This window comes from Etheostoma spectabile, chromosome 4 (assembly GCF_008692095.1).
Source record: "Etheostoma spectabile isolate EspeVRDwgs_2016 chromosome 4, UIUC_Espe_1.0, whole genome shotgun sequence".
Taxonomy (NCBI): domain Eukaryota; kingdom Metazoa; phylum Chordata; class Actinopteri; order Perciformes; family Percidae; genus Etheostoma; species Etheostoma spectabile.
In genome coordinates, this window is record NC_045736.1 from 15,589,778 (window position 1) to 15,610,074 (window position 20,297).

The 20,297-nt window shown below is 39.3% G+C and overlaps 1 protein-coding gene across 3 annotated transcripts in view; it reads left to right on the top strand.

The window, feature by feature from the left end:
- Window positions 1–20,297, top strand: part of cacna2d2a (calcium channel, voltage-dependent, alpha 2/delta subunit 2a) — a 145,859-nt gene that overhangs the window by 23,938 nt on the left and 101,624 nt on the right. For all 3 annotated transcript variants that reach the window (XM_032514824.1, XM_032514825.1, XM_032514826.1), the window contains exon 3: window positions 18,140–18,256. In XM_032514824.1, the coding sequence (XP_032370715.1) occupies window positions 18,140–18,256 (117 nt within the window). The remainder of the gene's footprint in view (window positions 1–18,139; window positions 18,257–20,297) is intronic.

The window sequence follows — 20,297 nt, forward strand, 5'->3', positions numbered from 1 at the left end:
TCTTCATTGTGTTTAAATGACCACATTCTGCTTCCTATTATCCTGCGGTACGGACGGATAATCTAATAAATGAGGAGAAAATATGCAACTCAGGTAAGAGCCACGGTTAGACTTTTGTGTCTGGCTTTTTTCTAACAGACATAAAGAAATCACAGTGACAGACTCACTAAAGTGGGAATTGAAACTTACAGCTTGAAGGAGAATTTCATGAAACATTTTCCTTTGTACTGTAGCTTTGCAAATTTCTGCACCAAAGCGTAAACTTTCTGGCTCTAAAGAGGATCATTCTTTTCAGCCATCAGTCAGGCTGGTTCCCAGTACCCCTGCCTCAGATATTTCTGAAACACACAAACACTCAAGCATACATATGAGACATAAATGTTCAATCCGGAACATTTTTCATCAGTATGTCTCTGCAGCTCCGTGCCATGCAACTGGGGGGTTACATCTAACCTTTAGCATTCAATTTACTGGTTGGTTTTATCACAATGTCCAATCATTTTATATTATTATTAATATTTTTGTTTATTTTCTTCATAATACGTACTGTAATAAATGTTTTCTTACATTTCTGTTCTCACTCATGGCACTGTTACTTTATGCAAATTACCTTGATTATCTTCCACTCGGGACTAGAGGAAGCTTTGGCAACCTGTGGATTATTTTGACATTGGGATTTTTGTACAACAATGTAGCAAACCTTTTAATTGTACTGCTGCGTAATTGTTGGTTTAGTGAATTCTTTTGTTGATAAATTGAATATTACAGCAGTGCTTTATTGTGAATTAAAAGACCCTCCAGGCATGATATATATATATATATATATATATATATATATATATGCTCATTACTCAGGGTCTTAGCCTTGATTCTGAAAGGTTGTGTTAAATGTGTCTGTTAAAAAGCTTTTTTACTCTTTTTTTTTTTTTTTACAAGTAGAAAGCCGTCGTTAGGACCCAGCGTGTGTGGTGTGTGCGTTGTACGATAACATAGTAAGCAAGGCCCTGCATTGATCTCTATTTTAGTAGTGTGTTTGTAGAGCTTTTCACAGAGCGCCCAGCATGTTCAAGGGATTGATTGTTGCACACTTTGTACAAATGCTGAGTGACAGCTCATTCTTGAATGTTGTCTTCTTTTTATGCCACACAACTTTGGGGAACTGAAGCTGTCTCTTTGTGCTGTGAAGTTTGTTGTTCTAAACTGTGTCTCATCAAAACTGAGTTTCTGTTAAAAAAAAATAATATGGCAAGCATATTTTTATTTTTTATTTTTATTATCTCATGAAGTGAGAGTTTTTTGGAGAAATGTCAGGCTAGGAAAGGAAACTAAAATCTTGAGATGTTACCTCTGTTCTCCTGGCAAGTTATTTGAGTGCCACATTTGTCCTGCTTGCCATTGATTGGTAAACACTTAATATATAAAAGAGAAATGTACTTAATGTGCAGAATTTTATTAAGTGACCAATGCTAGTTTGTTTAACTATTTTTTCAATTCCACTTGTTTTTCAAACTTACTGTATATTCACATGCATGTGAGTGTGGAATGCAATGAAAATATCGATAGGTCCACAAAGTAAAGCTTAAGTTAGGACTCATACCGGTATATGCCTTAAATGTAGCAAGAGGGAAGGCAGTGAAGCCAGAAGACAGCTTTACAAAAGGCTGTGGGGTAGAGACCGCAAGGAGGAGCCCATCATTACCCATTTAACGTTAGGGCACAGACAACTCAATTACACACTTCATAAAACAGGTAAACACGCAACATGAGTACTTACTTAAAATGTAATCAGTTACAATCAGTTGAACATGTCTTATTGGAAAGTAGTGAAGGACAAAAGTATCATCTGTAAAAAGGAAAATACATAATATGTACAAAAGCTAACAAGCTTGGTTAACATAGTTCTGCTTGTTTGAGTAAATGACCTACTATGGAAATGTATATTGCAGTAAACAAAGCCAAGGTTGTTAAAACTAACTCACATTAACTACATGCGTTTAAAATGTCATGAGTTAAATTACTTCAATGGGCCTAGAACACTGATCAGAGATTGTCAGTTATCAGTTTGTTCAGTTCTGAGGTGTATTGCATGATCTTGAGAGTCAGTTATTTTATAAGTGTATAAGGCTGCAGTGTATTTAACAGTTTGTAAGGAAATCAAAAGATTGTCATGTATTTTATATTTGCATTGGTAGTTCTTCCCCATCTATTGCAGTGTTCTCATTGAGGAATGTATTTTGGAAATAGGTTTATCCGACACTGAAGCTGTCAAAAACCTTTAGAGGTCAGCTTTTGTTTCTGACAAACATTTTTTCCTCAAATGTTAAGGACCTGAAATGTTGATGTGTTTTAATTGGTTGTCAGTTAACCATGATTTTTGGAATGTGTTTAGTCTTCACAGAGGTTGTGCAAGTTCTCAGTAATGAACCTGATCCATGTGACACTTCTGTTGATACAGGTTTATGTATCTGCAGGTTTAATGGATGTATAATTGCTTACTTTATGAATAATCAGATCAGCATTCTCAGAAGAGTGGAATTGCGGGCTTTCAGAAGCCAAACAGCATGCTGGTTCTGATCAGATCCGGTTATGTGGAAACCAGTGACTGAGAGAGAGAGACAACAAAGCACACAGTGGCTATGTGTTTGCTCTCATCTGATTTGTGATCACAAAGGGCATTTTACCTCTGACCTGGAGTCTGTGGAGTGAGGGTTTGACATGCTGCACACAACTATATCTTTTTAGTCAAATATTTTAAAGTCACGCTCAGAGAGGCATTAGCCTGGGTTTTCGATACTAACCCCATAGACAAGCCTGCCTCAAATATTTCCTGTTTCCCGTGCACTCAATAATTTTATTCCTGCTAGTTAAGATAGATTATTATTCTAAGATACATATTATTCATTATAGGAATATAGAGAAGGGCTGAACATTGGTTTGAAACAATAGTTTTAACAAAGAAATGACATCACTTACATTCTGTTTGTGTCATTCCTGAACAGAAACACATTGTTTTAACATTAGATGTTATATTCAAATAACCTCCAGACAGATCAGATCGATGAACTAGTGCACCTGCGCACTAGATATTATATTTAAAGTGTTCGGTTTCTTCTTGTGGTTGTCGTTTGTGGTGCTGTTGTGATGGATTGTGTTTTATTGTCAGTTGTTAATGTTATTCTGCCACTGGATGGATAAACAACAGACTTCCTTGAAATTGAAAATATATATGTTTTTATTGATTGTATTGTGATATGAGTCCAGCTTTTACTGGGGTGTGAACACATCCTGGCCATAGATGTCAGACCTGGGCATACGTATTTAATGCATAATTGTTAGTTAAGTGCTAAATTCAAGTGGTAATATAAATGTAGCTTGAAGGTACGGTTCATGAGCTTTTGATAAAACTGCAATGATGCTCATGTTACTTTATTGTATTCAGTGTTGATTGTTGACTTTTAATTATTTATAAGTTGAGTTATAATACATATTGTGCTGCTGAAAAGGTTTTTTTTATTCTATCCATTCATGGATGTTGGTGTGGTCCAAGCACAGTATTTTATTAAGGCTATGGTGGCTGTTGCGGGGGTGCACAGTGAAGTAGTTAAGCCCTGGCTCTCTTTCTACAGTGCAGAATGGGTAGGCATTAATCTGGCCCAGCTGGACAGAAGGAAATTAATGATCATTTACACTGACGACATAATCAGGCTTCACGCTGTCCTCCGATACTAAATTGCTTCTTTTGTTCCATAAGATCTCCGTCTTTCTCTCTCCATCTCTGTCAGTGTCTTTTTCTTTTCCTTTCTCCCTCGCTCTCAACTCTCTTTTTTTTTCTTCCCAGGTTGTTCACTGTTATCGGTCATTATGTGCTACGTTTCCATGGAAACAACCAGTTTGGCAGGAATTGGCATGCTGTAAAAGCGTCCCTGTGATGTTCAATATGGAGAACTATCCCCCTCTCCACTGAGAGCTTGTCCAGTTCACTGTGTCGTTGCAAACCTGGACAAGCCTGGACGTTTTTGTGGGGAAAGGATGCAGCCGATGTTGACGTCTTTTAGCAGGGGGACATATGGAAGGTTTTTGATGGCAAAGGCATACACATAGCAAGCTGAAGATGTCACCTGCATCCCATATCTCTCAACCAGGGTTTTTGTAGCTGTTCCAATAATGTCGTCACTTCTAAGAGCAGTGACCCTGTTGACATGAGGGGCTGGCTGTGTGTAATTAGGCTAGGCTCTGTGTTTAATGACTTAGCACGGAGTTGTTCTTTATCAGACCCAGCAGACAACCACTGTTAGTGTCAGAGATTGGGGAGGAAGGAGGATGGGGTTTGGCCATCCCCAAAGGCATGCCTATTGGACATTTTGGCAGCCTCATGTCTCAGAGAGGAGGTTAAATTGAGTTCCTGAGTCAGTGAAAATCCCCCTATCGCTTATCGAAAGGCAAGAGGGTTAAATATTCAGTCTGAGAGGTTTGAAATGTAATCTACACTGTGAGTTTAAATTGTCTTTGGATTTCTCCCTCTCTGCTCTGTTCTGCCTGTGGTAAGACAGAGATAAGTGGGCCAGAACAAAATGGCTGTCATAGCAACTGTCACTGAGATATTTGCTTGGCCTGCAGAATCGGACGCAAACCTTAACCCGCCCAGTGACATGTTACACTAGAATCCAGTGTTAAAAAATTATATTTAATTTGGAAGCTACTTTAAAAAGACTGAGACTATCTAGAGACTGAGTGAATCTGCTATTTAAATGTGTCACTGTAAAACACATCTTTACAAGTTAATTGATCATATTGTTAGACATCCACAACTTTTTCTTGAAATATAAAATTACATTAACAGATTTCCATTTGTTCCTGGAGTTTTCCAAAACAAACGTTCTTTTGAAACAGGAGACGTGCCAGATTGCTGCTAGGAAGTTGTCATGTAGGCGGTTGAATGGGTCAACCATTAATGGTAAGGTTCATGGTCTGATTTCCAAGGTTCCAAGGTGTAAAAGTGTTCTTGATCAAGACACTGAACCCCAAATTGCTACCGATACTCTTAGGTAAAATGTAATGTACCGGTAAGTAACATATAAGTTGCTTTGGACAAAAGCATCTGCTGAATAGAATTTAAAATCATGAAAATTACACAGATTCTTGAAAATCTTGAAGTTAATTCAGACAGGTTTTTTTTCCGGTGTTCAGCTGTGTTAAACAAAGTGTTGTATGTTTGGATAATGAGCCCTTTATTCCTCTGCTGGGCATCCTAAGCATGTGATTCCCCCCCCCCCCTTTGAATTATATAATAACACCTTATTGACCTCTGTTGCTCTAATACCTCATGAAATCTCTTCTCCAAATTATAGCTGATCCAAGCACGGCTGGCTCTGCACGTTGCTTACTCTCAGCTCATTATCCATTTCATATTTACTGATGTTTTACAAAAGGGAACTTAGCGTGGAAGATTCAAGATGACTTGTCTTATTTACAGAGTTAACAGGTTGAGTTAACAGGAGATATTCGGCTGCCAGAGAAGCAGTATTTTTTTTAAACATATAATTTTAAACACAGTGAAAACAGAAAGACAAAAATAGTTCAGGTTTAGCTTAGTTGCTAAAGCTTGGCAGAGATGGTCAGATGTGTGGAGCTGCAATATATGCAGAATGGGACAGATTTAGCGTGTGTAAAAGAAGATGAGAGGATAGGAGCTGCCAAAGAGGACAGCCAGATGCCGTGAAAGAGCAACGGGGCCTTTACTTTCTGGCACGCATGACCTAGGCCCAATGTTAGTTAGTAGAGTGTGTGCAGTCAGCTGCAAACCAAAAATAATGCAATTGGATAATGTTAATTCAAAAACATAATGAACTGAAAACACTGTCTTAGCTTTAGTATTACTAAGAGGCTGCACCGTACAATTCTTTTTTTGAATATAATTTTAAAATTAGGAGAAAGGACATGATGAAACAGTGTTTTGCTAGCCATTTGTATCAATAGACTAAAACAAGCCAAGCTCACAGTTAGGGTGATGGACATGTGCCAGGCTTCATCAGTAGCGTGGAAGTGGCGCAGTAATTAGTCAAATGAGATGGAAGTGGAGGAGACGCTACGGAGAGAGAAACCCCCTGGGGCTCTGTCTCCTCAGCAGGAGGACCTCCACAGCCCACTCAAACACTGATCCACACACACACATCCACACATACATAAGAAAATACAACCATGCAAAGACAAATTCCTGCATAAAAAATTATAATAATGGACTCAGTTTCACACATTAGAGGTCTTTTAGATACAGAAACAAGGAGCACACATACCCTAAAAAATGTTGTACGTATACCCACAATCAATTAATTTTTATTTGTCACATAAAAATTGTACAATTCCAGGGAAATGCTATCCCATCAGCTTCTTCAACTTGTGCATGATTCATCATGAGGCAAAATGTGGCCATCAGATTGGCACACAGAAAAAAAATCACCCGGTTGAATGGCACCAGCAATCCAGGATCCAAGCAAGTTTCGGTTAACGGTCACCACAGCTCCCAGCATCCCGCTGGAAATCAATGCAGGCACGGAGGCCACACAGCTTACCGTCTGTCAACCGCACACTGGCTAGCACTGTGCCCACCGGAGAGGTTAAAGTCAATGTTTAATTCCTCAACACTTGCCCCGATGCCTCCTCTGATCTAGAGATGGAGATGAACGCAGAGACAGTCTTGCTTGATGCGTGGACCAGCAAGGGGTCGCACCTATAGGTCTTAGCTGATATCCATCCTTTACCTTTTCTTCTGTATTCACTCTGATGTTTACATTTGAAAGCTTTGAGCAGGGAGGCTAGCAGAGTCAGCAGAAGATTGGTGAGTTGATTTCCTGATCTTGATGAGCGACACATAGCCACGAGATGGCCACAGAGAGGGTCTTGTTAGCTTGAGCTCATCTTCTATCTTCTCCACCTTTCCCTCTGTGTTTACACTCATACAAACATAGACGCACACTCATCACATGTCATTTTGCTACTGTTGTGACTTAATGCGCCAGGATGGGAGAAGAAATCCAGATGATTGTATTTTTTAATATTCAGCAGCCACCCCCCACCGACATTACTGTGACAATATACTGGCTGTTTTAGAGCTACATCAAATATTGAAAAGGGGGTGGAGGTGGGGAGTGGGTTAAGGAAGTCTAGAAAATAAGAGAAATAGTGTAGGGAAGAATTATAGTGAGGATATTTTTGCGGCTGTCCATTTGAGAAAACCTAGTGGAAGGAAAAAACAATTCCCTACCATCAGCGAGTTAATAAATAGGCTGCAGTTTATCTCTGTCTAAAAGACAAATACCCTGACTGAGGATGGAAGGGAGGAAAGGAGCATGGGAGAGGCTGCCCCACATTCCCTTCATCCTTTCTCGCTCCAACAAGTCACTTACTATGAATCCTTCTGTCTGATAGTTGCCAACTGGCTGGCTGGTTTTCACCAGAGCAAGTCCTGTTCTATCCTGCGATCACACACCACTTCTGCATTACCCTTTGGTTCTGCTGACAGGGCTAATTAATGAATATATACAAAACTGGGCAGTTAAAAGATCGCTGTGGGCTCCATCTGTCCAGCTGGTCTTGTTTGCCTGTAGGTTAGCGCCGTCTGTGGCTTGGCTTAGTGAATATCCCCTCTCACACTGTCATATTGGCATGCTTTATCTGTTAGGAGAGTCCAATTTTTTTATCGCTCATTTGGGAGTAGAAGTGGATAAATGATGATGGAAGACACGGTGTTCAAGGTCAGTTTTACTAAGGATCTTCATTGTCTCTTGGTCAGTTAAACTGGACTGCGATGATGAATCAGTCACGGCTCTTTGATTTTGAATCTCCAAGCCGTGGCGATCACTAAAACTACAATTACAGGCACTTCCAAAAGCCTTTAGATCTTGTATAGTGTGACAGAAGTGAGCTCTGGATGAACATGATCATCACATCACTTAGGATGATGGTAAGATAGAATGAAGCAGTGAAGACAGCAAGTTTAAATACACCGATCATATTTGAATGAGACTGTACAGCACCTGCAGGTGAAAACGCTATTTCAGCGAGGAGATTAGGCAAGGCTGAGTGTATGCAAAGTCCTGTCTCTGTGGGGTGTTTGTTCACGTGTGTGTGGTTGCGGTTGTGTATGAGTAAATAATCTTTCTCTGTTCAGACCTGTTTGTATCACCAGCTGACAATCCCTCTGATAATGTTACAGAAGCCAACCCACTCTACCCCCCTCCCCCCTCCATGTCATCTTTCAGTTTCTTTCTCTCTCTAATCTCAAACTCTCCCCACAGGGTGTATGTAAATATTTAGCCAAGCCTTTGTTTGATGAGTGTGCGGATGCAGCCTCTGTTGCCTGTTGGAATCATGTCTGTTTCTTTTACATGTACTATAACATTAGCCTGACAAGCCAGACCCATATCAAGATGTTGGGTCAAGGAACTCACCATTGTCAGGGATCATTGCGAGGGGCGGGGATAAACTTTTGTTTCAAATTCCCACTTTAAGCAATAGGATAGTGCTACGACCGACCAGAGCGACGCTAGTTGATAGATTAATCTTTTGCCGTATCCGGTCGGCAAAACTCCGAATGCATCTTACTTTTTTAGGAATTCAGGACTTCAGTGCCGTTCTGTGTTCTTTTCTCAAATAAAATCTTAACTCCAAGACTTCCAAAGTTGCGGCCAAAGACGATTCGAATGACCGCTGTTTGCCAGCAGCAGCAGAACCGCAACTGTGCCGTCAATTGATAGCCAGCCCTGGACCTTATACATGATGTTATTGGCCGGATAGCGTTTGGGTTTTTCCAGCTGCCAGCCACGGTGAGGCTGGACGACCGTGCTGCTAATTACCTTTGCTGCCGCTATGGTGCGTTTAGATTTCTAAGCTCCTATAACTGATTCGAAATTGGTTATTTGTACATCTTTTATCAAAAGTAGATACTGTATGTGCAACATTAATGTGTGGGCCTTGGATATCTCAGCCTGTAAATAGATGTAATTTCACAATTAACAGGTTCTACTAGTTGGTAGGTCTAACTGCCATGGTTGTGTGTGAGTATCAATTAACCATTCAATAGCCTCTGCACCCCATAGTAATTGTTGCATGTTGGATGAGTGCTAACCAATCACACATTTTACTCTGGTATCGTTGAATATGTGGTGGCAGTGTAACTTCCCAAGCATAAAGAGCAGGACAGAGCTGCTATGTTAGCCTAACTCTGATAGCATCAAAGACCAGAGTTGAGGATTGCAGCTTATGTTAGAGCACATAAAACACTGTTTTCTTAACACTTTCACTCTTTGTTTTTTAAAAGACAAAAAAAAGACACACCTCCCACCAAACACTTTAAATACAGAGCCCCATGCTTTGACATCTGGATGAGTCCAGAGCTTGGCAGACTTCACTAGTAATGTTTGCTAAGCTATGGTTGGATAATTGAGCGGTCAATGTGCTGTTGCATTCACTGAACTTTTTTTTTTACGGAAATCTTGTAAAAGCTAAATGCAAATCAGGCTTCACATTTCTTGTCTTGTATAATTTTTTTCCTGTTGGCATGATGGAGTGCCAAGCCCTGGTAGACAGTCAGAGGGAGTATATGCCATCAAAGTAGGTGGCAGATTAGCTGTATACATGCTTTCCATTTCTGACACACTGATCAGCCTCTTTTTAATGATAATAATAATAATAATAATAATGGTAATAATAATAATAATAATAATGGTAATAATTTATATAGCACTTTTCATGGACTCAAAGTCGCTTTTAGTCTTCTGTCACATTTGGACAGAAAACCTCCCCTGAGACTCTAGCTTCACAATAGCAGTCAATGCTTCTGCTTTTTCTGCATCAGACTGGACTCCTCTGGAGGCTTCCAGTCCTATTGAACTATGAGAGGCTTCTGGTGTGTTGTGTCTTATCGAGCTCCTCTGAGGGGCTGCTGCTCTCTATGTGTTCTCTCTTATTGAACTCTTCCTGGGGCCCGTTGAAGCCGGGTCTGCTCGGCAGAGCCCACTAATATTCCTTAATGATGTGACATCTGTCTCTGTCAGCCTCCGCGCTGCAGCAACCAGACGCGGCCTATTGTGGCTGACTTCACAGAGAGATAAGCAGTCCTTTCTCTCAGACACAGGCAAAGGGACAATAACATCAACACTACCAAAGAACATCAGTACTACCAGCGAACATAGCGAAAAAGTCAACAAATAAGTCTATACTCTATACAACGTGGCAGAAGCAGACGGAAATCTTTTTCATTTGTTATCATTTTTACGGTTTTGACATTTCTCTGCTGCGTTGATGACAATAGGACATTTTGGAAAAAAAATCAAGCTTTGTGCGATAACACCAGTTAGTTTTGAAATTCCTATGCTGTGAATTTTTTTTGAGTCTGGGGATTGACTTGTGTGATGAGTGTTGGGAGCCAGCTGAATCTGCATAGCACTTTTTAACAGTGATTTTCTGGAGTCTCGCCACCCTCTGTCTTCCCATCTGTGTGTTTACAGTGACACTCAGAGCTTGGCACACTGGAACCAGTCATCATGGCTAATGATGAGAATGTGAGTAGGGGTGACCTGTATGAGCTGCACAGGGGGGGAAATGGAGTTAAGCACGTGTGCATGTTGCATTTTGCACGTGTGGTTTTGGGTGTGTGTGTGTTGTGGGGGTGTGGTGTGTGCTTGTGTGTTTGTGTGTGTGTTGGTGTGCGTTTTGTTTGATTTTTTGGTGTGTACTTCATGTCCTGACTGCCAGATCAAGCATATTGGTCGCGATTGGCAGAGTTACTTCTGTCGTGTCCTGTGTGAGCGTTAGCGGCATAAGGTTGGATTGGCCGTCAGTGGCACTCTGCAGAGCCACCTCTTCTCTTTTCCTCTGAGAGTGACAGGCCTACACAGAAAGCTGTCCAGGCGTCACAGCCTCGAGCCAATAACATAACTGATTAACACTGTTAATAGCTTCATAGCCATTCCAATCCATGAATTATCATTCCTCTTTACAAAAAGCACCTCAAAACAGTCACATCCTTTTCATTCCTTTTTTTTTCACTGTTTTGAATATGTTCTTTTAAATTGTAAAATGCTACTTAGAGCTGACGTGGGTATAATATAAATAGGCTGTAACCTTGCCCATAATCTTTCAATCAAACATGTTTTTAAGTAAATAAATGACTACATTGGTGGGTATTCAACTTGTTCCCTTTAGAATAGCTTGTTTGCTCTTCTGTGGGAACACTGCGAAGGAAGTTACTTAAGTACCCCACACCAGTACCAGTTTGAGCTACAGTACTTATCTCCAGTGATACTTAGATGAAGTTAGATAGCAAGTATGCTGTACTGTACACCAAACAACTACGTGAATACAATTTGCTCTTAATAGCAAGGTTTTACATTTTTCTAAACAATAATCATGTTTCTTTATTACTTCTGTTAGTTTTTTGTTTTTTTTTACTGTTGCTGTTTATTTCTTTTACAAGTACATACAAGTGGTTTGCCTCAGCTCAAACACTGCATATGATTCTGAGTAAAGTTTCCTGACACAGTGCTTGGTTTTTCTCCTGCAGCTGTCCCATTACCTTGGAGTGAGTCAAGCTCTAAAGCCCTCAAATATAATTTCAGGCAGGCTGATGTGGTTATGGCCCTTCAGCGATGATGGTCACTCATCTCCAACCTCTAGCTAAAGGGGATTTAAAGCTCCTCAGGCCTATCGTGGCCAGCACTATCACGTGCTGTTGGTCTGCACCCAGTGCTCCTCCAACCTAATTCACATTGGCCGGCTGCTACTTTCTGGGCTGGAGCTCTGTCTGGTTGACAGCACAGCTCAATCTTCTCCCAGAATGGACAGGGACCTCATCTGCCGGTTACAGGAGCTTTTAATGGCCAACCTGTCAGAGAGATGAGCACCCTACAGTACTATCTATCTTTATTTGTCTCTCTTTGTATTTTTATTAGTCCATGTAGAGTGATGAAAAGAGCAAAACTGTCTTTCATCAGGCCAACATAGTGTTTCCCAGACAAAATGGCAGAGAAACTGATACAATTGCTGTTTATGTGGTAGTACACAATATACAATAGACATAGGTCACTGGAGAGGACAAACTGTGTAGGTGACTACAGTACACTGCTGTCATGCCCAGTTACACTTAGAGAGCCCTTGCCAGCTCAGGTATATGATACTGATCTGCCATCAGTTAGACATCTGTAAATGTAGGGGTGTAAAACGTGGACATAATAATAATAATAATAATAATAATAATAATAATAATATAATAATAATAATAGCACTCTTTAAGTTGCACCTTTTAAAAACAAAGTTATGAACTGCTTTACAATAAAATAGAAAGGTAAATAAGATCCAGAACTTAGAACTTAAGATACAACAATATACACTAATATAATTATTTACAACAAATAGCGTTGGTTAAGAAAAGCCATAATATGAAAGTGAGTCTTAAAAAGAGATGTTACTGAGTGTGCCAGCCTGAGATTCTCAGGCAGGGAGTTCCATAGCTGAGGGGCCCAGACAGCAAATTCCGGTCACCTTTGTTGTCAAGTTGAGATTTTTCAGAAACTTAAAATTAATTTTAAAACTCACCGGTAACCAGTGAAGTTCAGCAAGGATTGGTGTGATGTGGTCACTTCTCTTAGTGCGAGTTATAAGCCTGGCAACAGCGTTTTGTGTCAACCGTCTTCTTTGGATGTTTTGCCTGCTGAAACCAGAATAAAGTGTTTTGCAAAATGCAAGTCTTGAGGTCGATAAAAGCATGGATGACCTTTTCTAAGTCTGCAGAGGAAAAAAAATCTTGGTTAGCTGTCTCAATTTGACAAAGCAGGACTGCACCACTTAAATCACCTAAGTATCGAAAGACAATTGAATCAAAATTGTTCAAATTGTGTGTTTTCAGTACAACAAAATCTCAACATTGTAACATATTCAAGATTATGGGCTGGGAAAGATTTTGGTTAAATTGAATCTTAATCATTTAGATAGAACTATGAACCACAAAACGGTATCTCAATATGGAACTTTTGGCACAAAGTTATATTGAGAGATGATGAATGGCCAGGTTGAGTGATTGCCTAGTCCTGTTTGATTTAATTTTTTGTCCTATGGCAAACAGTGTAGAAGGTAATGTGAACAGAATCCATTAAGGGTTTGGTGAGACGGGATACGATATTGGCTTTACAAGGCAAGACTTTTATGCAATCGAAGGTTAAAAAATTAAAAAACAACCATGGTGAAAGTTTTTGCCACAAAGTGAAATGGCTTCTCTCCTGTATAACTAACCTCCTCAGACCTAATAACTGCGGCGTTTCCACTAGGAATCCAAAATGTGGCCACACAAACGATTTAAAAGTGACGAGCAGGGTTTGTTACGTTTACATTTTTACCGATACCGGTACCTGCAATTTGGTGCCAGTACCCAACAACAATTTCCCTCTGTAGTAATAAAAATGTATTTTAGTTTTGAAAATAATTCCTATTTACTTTATTTAGAAAATTTTACATACCACAAAAAATAAAACACTCTCCTCTCCCCTCCCACCCCCACAACCTATTCAATTAAATAATTATTCATTTTTTACAATGTAACTTTTATTCTTGTATTTGTATCTTATTCTATTTTAGCTGTTTTATTTTCATGGTCACTTTAATTGCTCTTTAATGTTGTGTAAAACACTTTGAATTGCCTCGTTGCTGAAATGTACGAAAATAAAGTTGCCTTGCCCTCCAACCTCCAGCCTGTCAGTCAGTCACCAGGGCATAGAGGACGCTGTTGTACCTGTCTGTCTCGGAAGTCTAAAGGTAACTACACCGCGATCTCACCATTATGTTATATTGCGTAAAGTTTTGAAAACTCTAACCACACTTGACTTAAACTGTGACTTAAACAAGCTGCTGAGATTTGCTGTAGTTAGCTCCGTCTGCACCGCAACAGAGTTGAGCTCTGCTCTCTGTGACAGAGAGAAAAAAGAAGCTCACGCTTTTACGCTCCCAGGTACCAAAATTTGGCACATCATGATTTAACATGAATCGGTCCTCAGTAGATGTAATTCTGCACTTGTGTACTGAATCGCAAGACGACGTTTCACCTCAACGAGAAAAATCTTCACGGTTTTAGATCGCAAGATCTCGTCACAGCTCTTAAATCAATACATGTCAATAGGAAATAAACTGTGATCTGTAGTTTTTGCCTAGTATTGATATTGTAGGAATCAGTTTTAGCGGCTCTGCTTTTATTTGACACTTGGGTGCTGGCCTGCATTTACAGTACAGTGTCTGCATTGAAGCAGCTTATTTTTATACATTTTGAACAGTGAACACAGTGGTTGAATTAATTTGTCAATGGTTTGCTTGCTGTATGCGTTGAGGAGGTAATTAAGCAGCGTATTTCCAAATGAGACTCTTTGATGATTGTAGTAGCAGGGACTACATCATAATACAACGCATTAGAAGGATTTCAAATATAGAGGGAGAAGGAAGGGCAGTAATGGAAGTTATTGGACATTTTTTCCCTCTGAAAATTACTCCCTCAGCTCGTTTTTTTTTCCTGCAAAGGGTTTTACAAAAACAAACCTTGCTGTGTATTAATACAATAAATATATATTTTGGAATCCCCACATGTGGCAATAGGGGTCTCTTTGATCTCTTTCTTTGTATTTTGCATTTGGTTTAAGCTCAGAGTAGAGATGGCTCTGCCTGTAATGTCCCAGAGAAAGCCATGAATCTTCCAGAGAGAGGCAGACCCAGAGAGCACTACCACACATTAAGGGAATGAATATTGATTTAAAAACAAATTTGACATGGTTTTTAAATCGACTTGAAAAATGCATTACTTAAAAGAGTCAGGGGTTTGTAGTCCGTCAATGGAGCGGAGAAAACTTCGCTCTTGTTTTATGGTTTAATAAGATTCCATTAATGTCTTCTTCCACCTCAAGAAAAAGCCCTCTGAAATGGTGTGTGTCACGGTGTGTGTAACTGTGTGTGTATGTGCAAATGTGTTGGTATGTTCTTGTGCGTAAATACTCGCGTGATTATTGGACTCAGGTCTGAGCCTCATTTAGAACCGAGGGGTGATGAGTAATTCCTTTGTGTGCAAGTGTGTGTGCGTGCATGGACTGTTGAATTGCATTGCAGACTACCTCATAGAAACAAAACTAAAATGATTGAACTACCTGTCTTACTCATCAAAAAATATTTAATAAGATGTCTTTTTGTTGCGTCATGATGGAGTATGCAGGCTTCACCTTCACATTTCCCTTTGAGAAGTAGTTTAAAGTGTTGTTTGAAACTAAGCAGGATCCCTTAACCCTCAGAGGGCGGCCAAAATAAGACACCAGGCAATCTCGTCAGAGTGCTCCATTGGCATGGTCTAAGCTTCTGGGGCCAGGTTTGCCTGCTCAGTGGGCCAGTGGAGGGAAACTGCCTCTGGCTGCCTGCCCAGCCTTCAGCTTGACAGAGACAGATCGTATGGACGCCAGTGTTTTCTTTTCCTAATTGCTGCACATCAACACATCAATCCCACAGACATAATATTTCATGCCAAATCAAGAGATTGTTACTTTGCCAAATATGAAAAGATTTGGTTTATAAACATTCAATCATGAGACTTCAGAATCAGGCAATGTGCTGATTTCAATCAGGTTTGATCTAACTGACGTGGGTGCTGTCATGTGTGGGGATTGAATCTCAAACATCCTAGATAGTGACTGAAAGGCCACAATGATTACTTAACTTAATCAAAAGATAAATATAAACAATGACTTGCTCATTGTGAACAGACCCAACTGATCAGCCCACAAATAGCAGTGGCCCTGCAGGAGACTGGCAGGGGGTACTGCGAATACTCACCTCCTTTTGCAAAATGTACGGACCCCACGTGTTTTGTGCATTACTACTATTATTATTATTATTATTATTATTATTATTACTTGCACTTTGTCAAACTGTGTAGTATGTGTCTCATTCAATGACTTAAAATCAAAGATAAGTATAGGGTGTCCCAGTTGTTTAATGACACAGAAGAAAGCATTGCTTCACAGATTATTGGTTGTAATTATGCTCACACTACAGTAGACCAATACATACAACAATTGATGCAGACAGTCAAGCTTTACTTTATCTAACTGCAAGGTCTTCATTTGTAAATAGTAATCCCTGTAACTGGAATGAAAGTCACATTTTTGCATTTCAGAAGGAATGGTTGCATCTGGTTGTGTCACTTTGGCAAATGAAGACTAGCCACATCATGCGGTATGGAACAAACACAATGAACCACTGCTTCTCAACATTGAAGTAAAAAAATCATATTCCAGACGTTTTTGGTCTAGTTTACATGAAATGGACATTAATAAAAATCTATTTAAGTGGTACGGTTGACTATTATGTTATACCTTCTTCCCGGAGATTTGTTGCAGCCTTACTCACACATTGTGATTATATCAGTTCTCTTTGTGTGACACACAGTTTTAAATCTATGTTTTACTAGATAATGTTGGACTAGACATATTTTTAGTCAATAATGTGTGATATCACTTTACTTTATGGTTGGCATATTATTCAGGCCTGAGAAGAGCTTTGGTGAGTTAATTAAAAAAGATAAATATAATTTAATACTCATGGTATGAACCACACAAGAAGTGAAACAAAAGCCCTGAGAAAGTTTCTAAAGGTCAGCATATTTGATTGTCAGATGTATGCTGAAAAACTAACAAGTTCATTAACAGACTGCTGTTAATGAGAGCACCAATCTCAGGCATGGCTGAGAAAATAACAAGAACTTGACATCAACCTCTTAGAAACTTTGTTCTCCAAAAATGAGAACTGTGGAGTTCAGAATGTGTTATTTTGCGTGTATTACATGTATAGTGTGCAGATTTACAGCCAGTGCCGGTACCTGCAGCACCAATATGGGCTACATCAGCTGCCTGTCATTACTCGTCACCTCTCAATGTTTAAACATGAACATACATTTATAGATCATCCGAAAAAGCTAACGTCTTCAGGGGTGTTAATTAGGGTCAAAGGTCTCCTAAAACACCCTGTACTTTGCATGCATTTCATCATATCATGTAAAAAAAGGTTTAAAGTGTGTTTAATTACTTGAGTGAATGATTTATTAAAAAAATGAGTGTATAGTACGTCAAAGAGCAATTAACTAGACACACAACCTTGAGTAAATGCAGCATTTTGAGCCTCACATTTAAGATGTACAAAGACCCTAATTGCCTAAAAATATTCAGCAACCAACAGGCTTTTCCTGGGTTTTCTTCAGAAGAACTATACAAAATGGTGTTAATGGTGTGAAAGTGGGTCTTGCAGTGTTTTAGGGCAGCAGGATAAGTGGTTATCCCTCGGTGGTGCTCTGTTGTAGACTACAGATTCTATGGAGCCTGGGCCGCTGAGTCAGCCTTCACAATTCTTTTAGGGGTAGCAGACTAATCTCCCAAGTACGTTCCTGTCAGCGGTCCAAGCATCTGTCGTTCTGCCTCTGGACGCCCCTACTTTACAAACATCCCATTCCCTTGTGCATCCCAAACCCATTTCTCTTACTTAGTTTTGTGTGGTCTGTTTCTGTTTAATTGGTCTAACCTTATTTCATTCTAGTAACGCCCCATTAAAAGTGCCTGATATATTGCTGTTTCTGATTAAAAAAAGTAATTCATACTTGCACTTAATCTAGGGGATTATGGTCCTTTATAGGTAACCAAAATTTGCAGGCATGTTTGATTTAGGATAGCTTTCAGTAACCCATTGGATTAAATCACAAATGTGTTGTCACTAAGCTGTGAATAAGGCCGCTTGTGTTAGTTCCAAAGGAGTTAACATTGTGGAGGTACAAGATGTTTACCCAGCAGTGAGGATCTGCTGGAGTTTGCGTTTATTTAATTTGATCCTGACTGCCAGACTGCAGCTGGCTAGCTAAGTGCTTTGCCATTAGGGCTCTGTTCTGTGTTTAATGCTGCTACAGTGCTGAGGCTTATGGGTAAAACGACAGGCTGTATACTGTCTGCTCTACAGAAAATGTTTACCATCTTGTGTGCTACCTTGAGAATAATCAAACAGCTCCTCTGTGGTCTTCTTAATTAAACTAATAGCTCCGGTAATTTGACCTCTGATTCCCTGTGTTCTCCATCTGCAGATTTATAATGAGAAGAAGAGCCAGTTTGAAATCAAGAGAAACAACCCCAAGGACTTGGTGGAGAGAGTGGCACGGGACATCTCCAAGCTGCTCAACAGTAAGAGGAAAGCCTTAGAGGTAAGAGGATGATGCACTTGTGTACAAACATGCACTATAAGAAATGTAAAACACAGCACACACACTACACATCATTACATTCTCTGTGCTCTAATTTTGTGCAATCTTTAAAAAAAAGTTTGTAAAACTTTTTAAGAAGAATATTCTGCTTATGTTAGCTGTTAGCTGGGTATCATCTTCAGTGAGAGACTCCTACAGCCACGATGTACAGCAGAGCCGCACAGGAGGTTGTTCTTGCCTGTGGCCATCAAACTACAATATATAACTCCTCACTCTGAGTGTTACACACTTGGAGTGTCAAACTGGTCACACAACATATATTTCCATATCATATCTCTATAATCACATCTCGTTAATGTAGGTATTATGTGCTATAATCACGTAATCATAATCACAATTCAACATCATTGTAGTCTGACATGTTTCAGCTATTTGTTTACTGCTGCTGCTTATGTTCACACTGTACTTTATTTATGTTCAATAGGGTTAGCGTTAGTGTAATCCGTTGTATAAAAATATTCTTTAAAACTTTTTAACTAATCTTATTATGCTATCTTATATTATTTTATAAAGTATGATACATAGTAAGAAAGAAGATATTATATAATTTATATATATATATAAAAAAAAAGTAAAGAAAAAGAGCAAACAAAAACAACAAGGGTTTGAACTAGGATAAACACTTTTTAACACTAACTAACACAAATACTAAGTTAAGTTAGGCTGGGGGGGGGGGGTCCAGTGTTGGGGGGGGGCAATAAAAATTTAAGACAGAGCAACAAAAACTTTATCGATAAGTAGTTCAAAATAAAACATAAAAATGGTGTGCAGGTAGTTTGCCATCTACAGGATGAGTTATTAGCAGCAGTTTGTTGGGAGTGTTCTGATGGAAGGAGATCGTGCTTATTCCTTCCTTTAACTCTTGTAGAAAGCAGTGTACTATATCTGAATGTTAAAATACAATGAGTACATCTTGTAGAATGGTAGAATTGGTAAATGGAATTGATTTTTTTTTTTAAAGATAGTTTGATAGTTTGCATCGGAACAGTGTTTATTTCAAAGGTCCTACATTTTTGAGTATTATTATTACCAGCGTTCTGCTCAGACAGCCCTTTGATTAGTTAAAAATTAGTTTCGCTCTCACAGTGGGGAACCTCTAACCCTTTAGAGAAGAAGAGAGGGGGGAGAAAAGATGAGTGACAAGGAGGGAAATGAGAAAAGTATACCCAATCAATTTTTAATTTTTAGAAGCCAGAGATAAAGAAAAGAAGCATTTGTATATTATATATCTGTATTTAATACCAGAAATGTGGATTCTAAAATCAAAATGTTTCACTCTGTTTAGTGGTCTGTCTTACTTGTTCAGATTATCTTCACACTTAATATGACAGGCAAATCATCAGGCAAAATTACCTGATAATAATTTGTATTTTTAAATCTGATTTTATTTTTGCCCCCATAATGGCAGTGAGGCACTCCTTTTAATCAGTTGAGCGATTCTCATCTTCTCCACCCACATTCAATTTAATTCAATTTGATGCAATTCAATGCACATATACACATACAGCTGCGCACACATTTACACACACTGATTCCTTTTTATCACTGTGATCATCTTTATCGTTCATGAGCAACACACATACACTGAAATTGTGGCGGCTGTAATATGCTTTTAAGTCGTATAATGCAAACCTTGCCCTTCAATCAGATTTGTATATTTTCTCTTTATAATACAGTACATACAAATTATAAAAGCATTCATGTCGCAAAAATCGTTGGCTTACACTTCTGAACACTTTTATCAGTGTATGCTGAGTACATGCAAGGCACAATTTGAAATTCTTCCGCAAAGCACCTTATTTAAAGGTTGAGGGCGACTGAGGGACTGTCCACTTCCCCTCCCTGTTTCTGCCTTGATGTGGTCACTCAAGGCGAAAGCATTGACAGATTTTAACACAGTTGAAACCTTTTAAAGGGGCAGGAGTGTATATCTTTTAAGAGCATGAGGTCTTGTGGGATGAGGCTCATTCGTGCCAAGGAG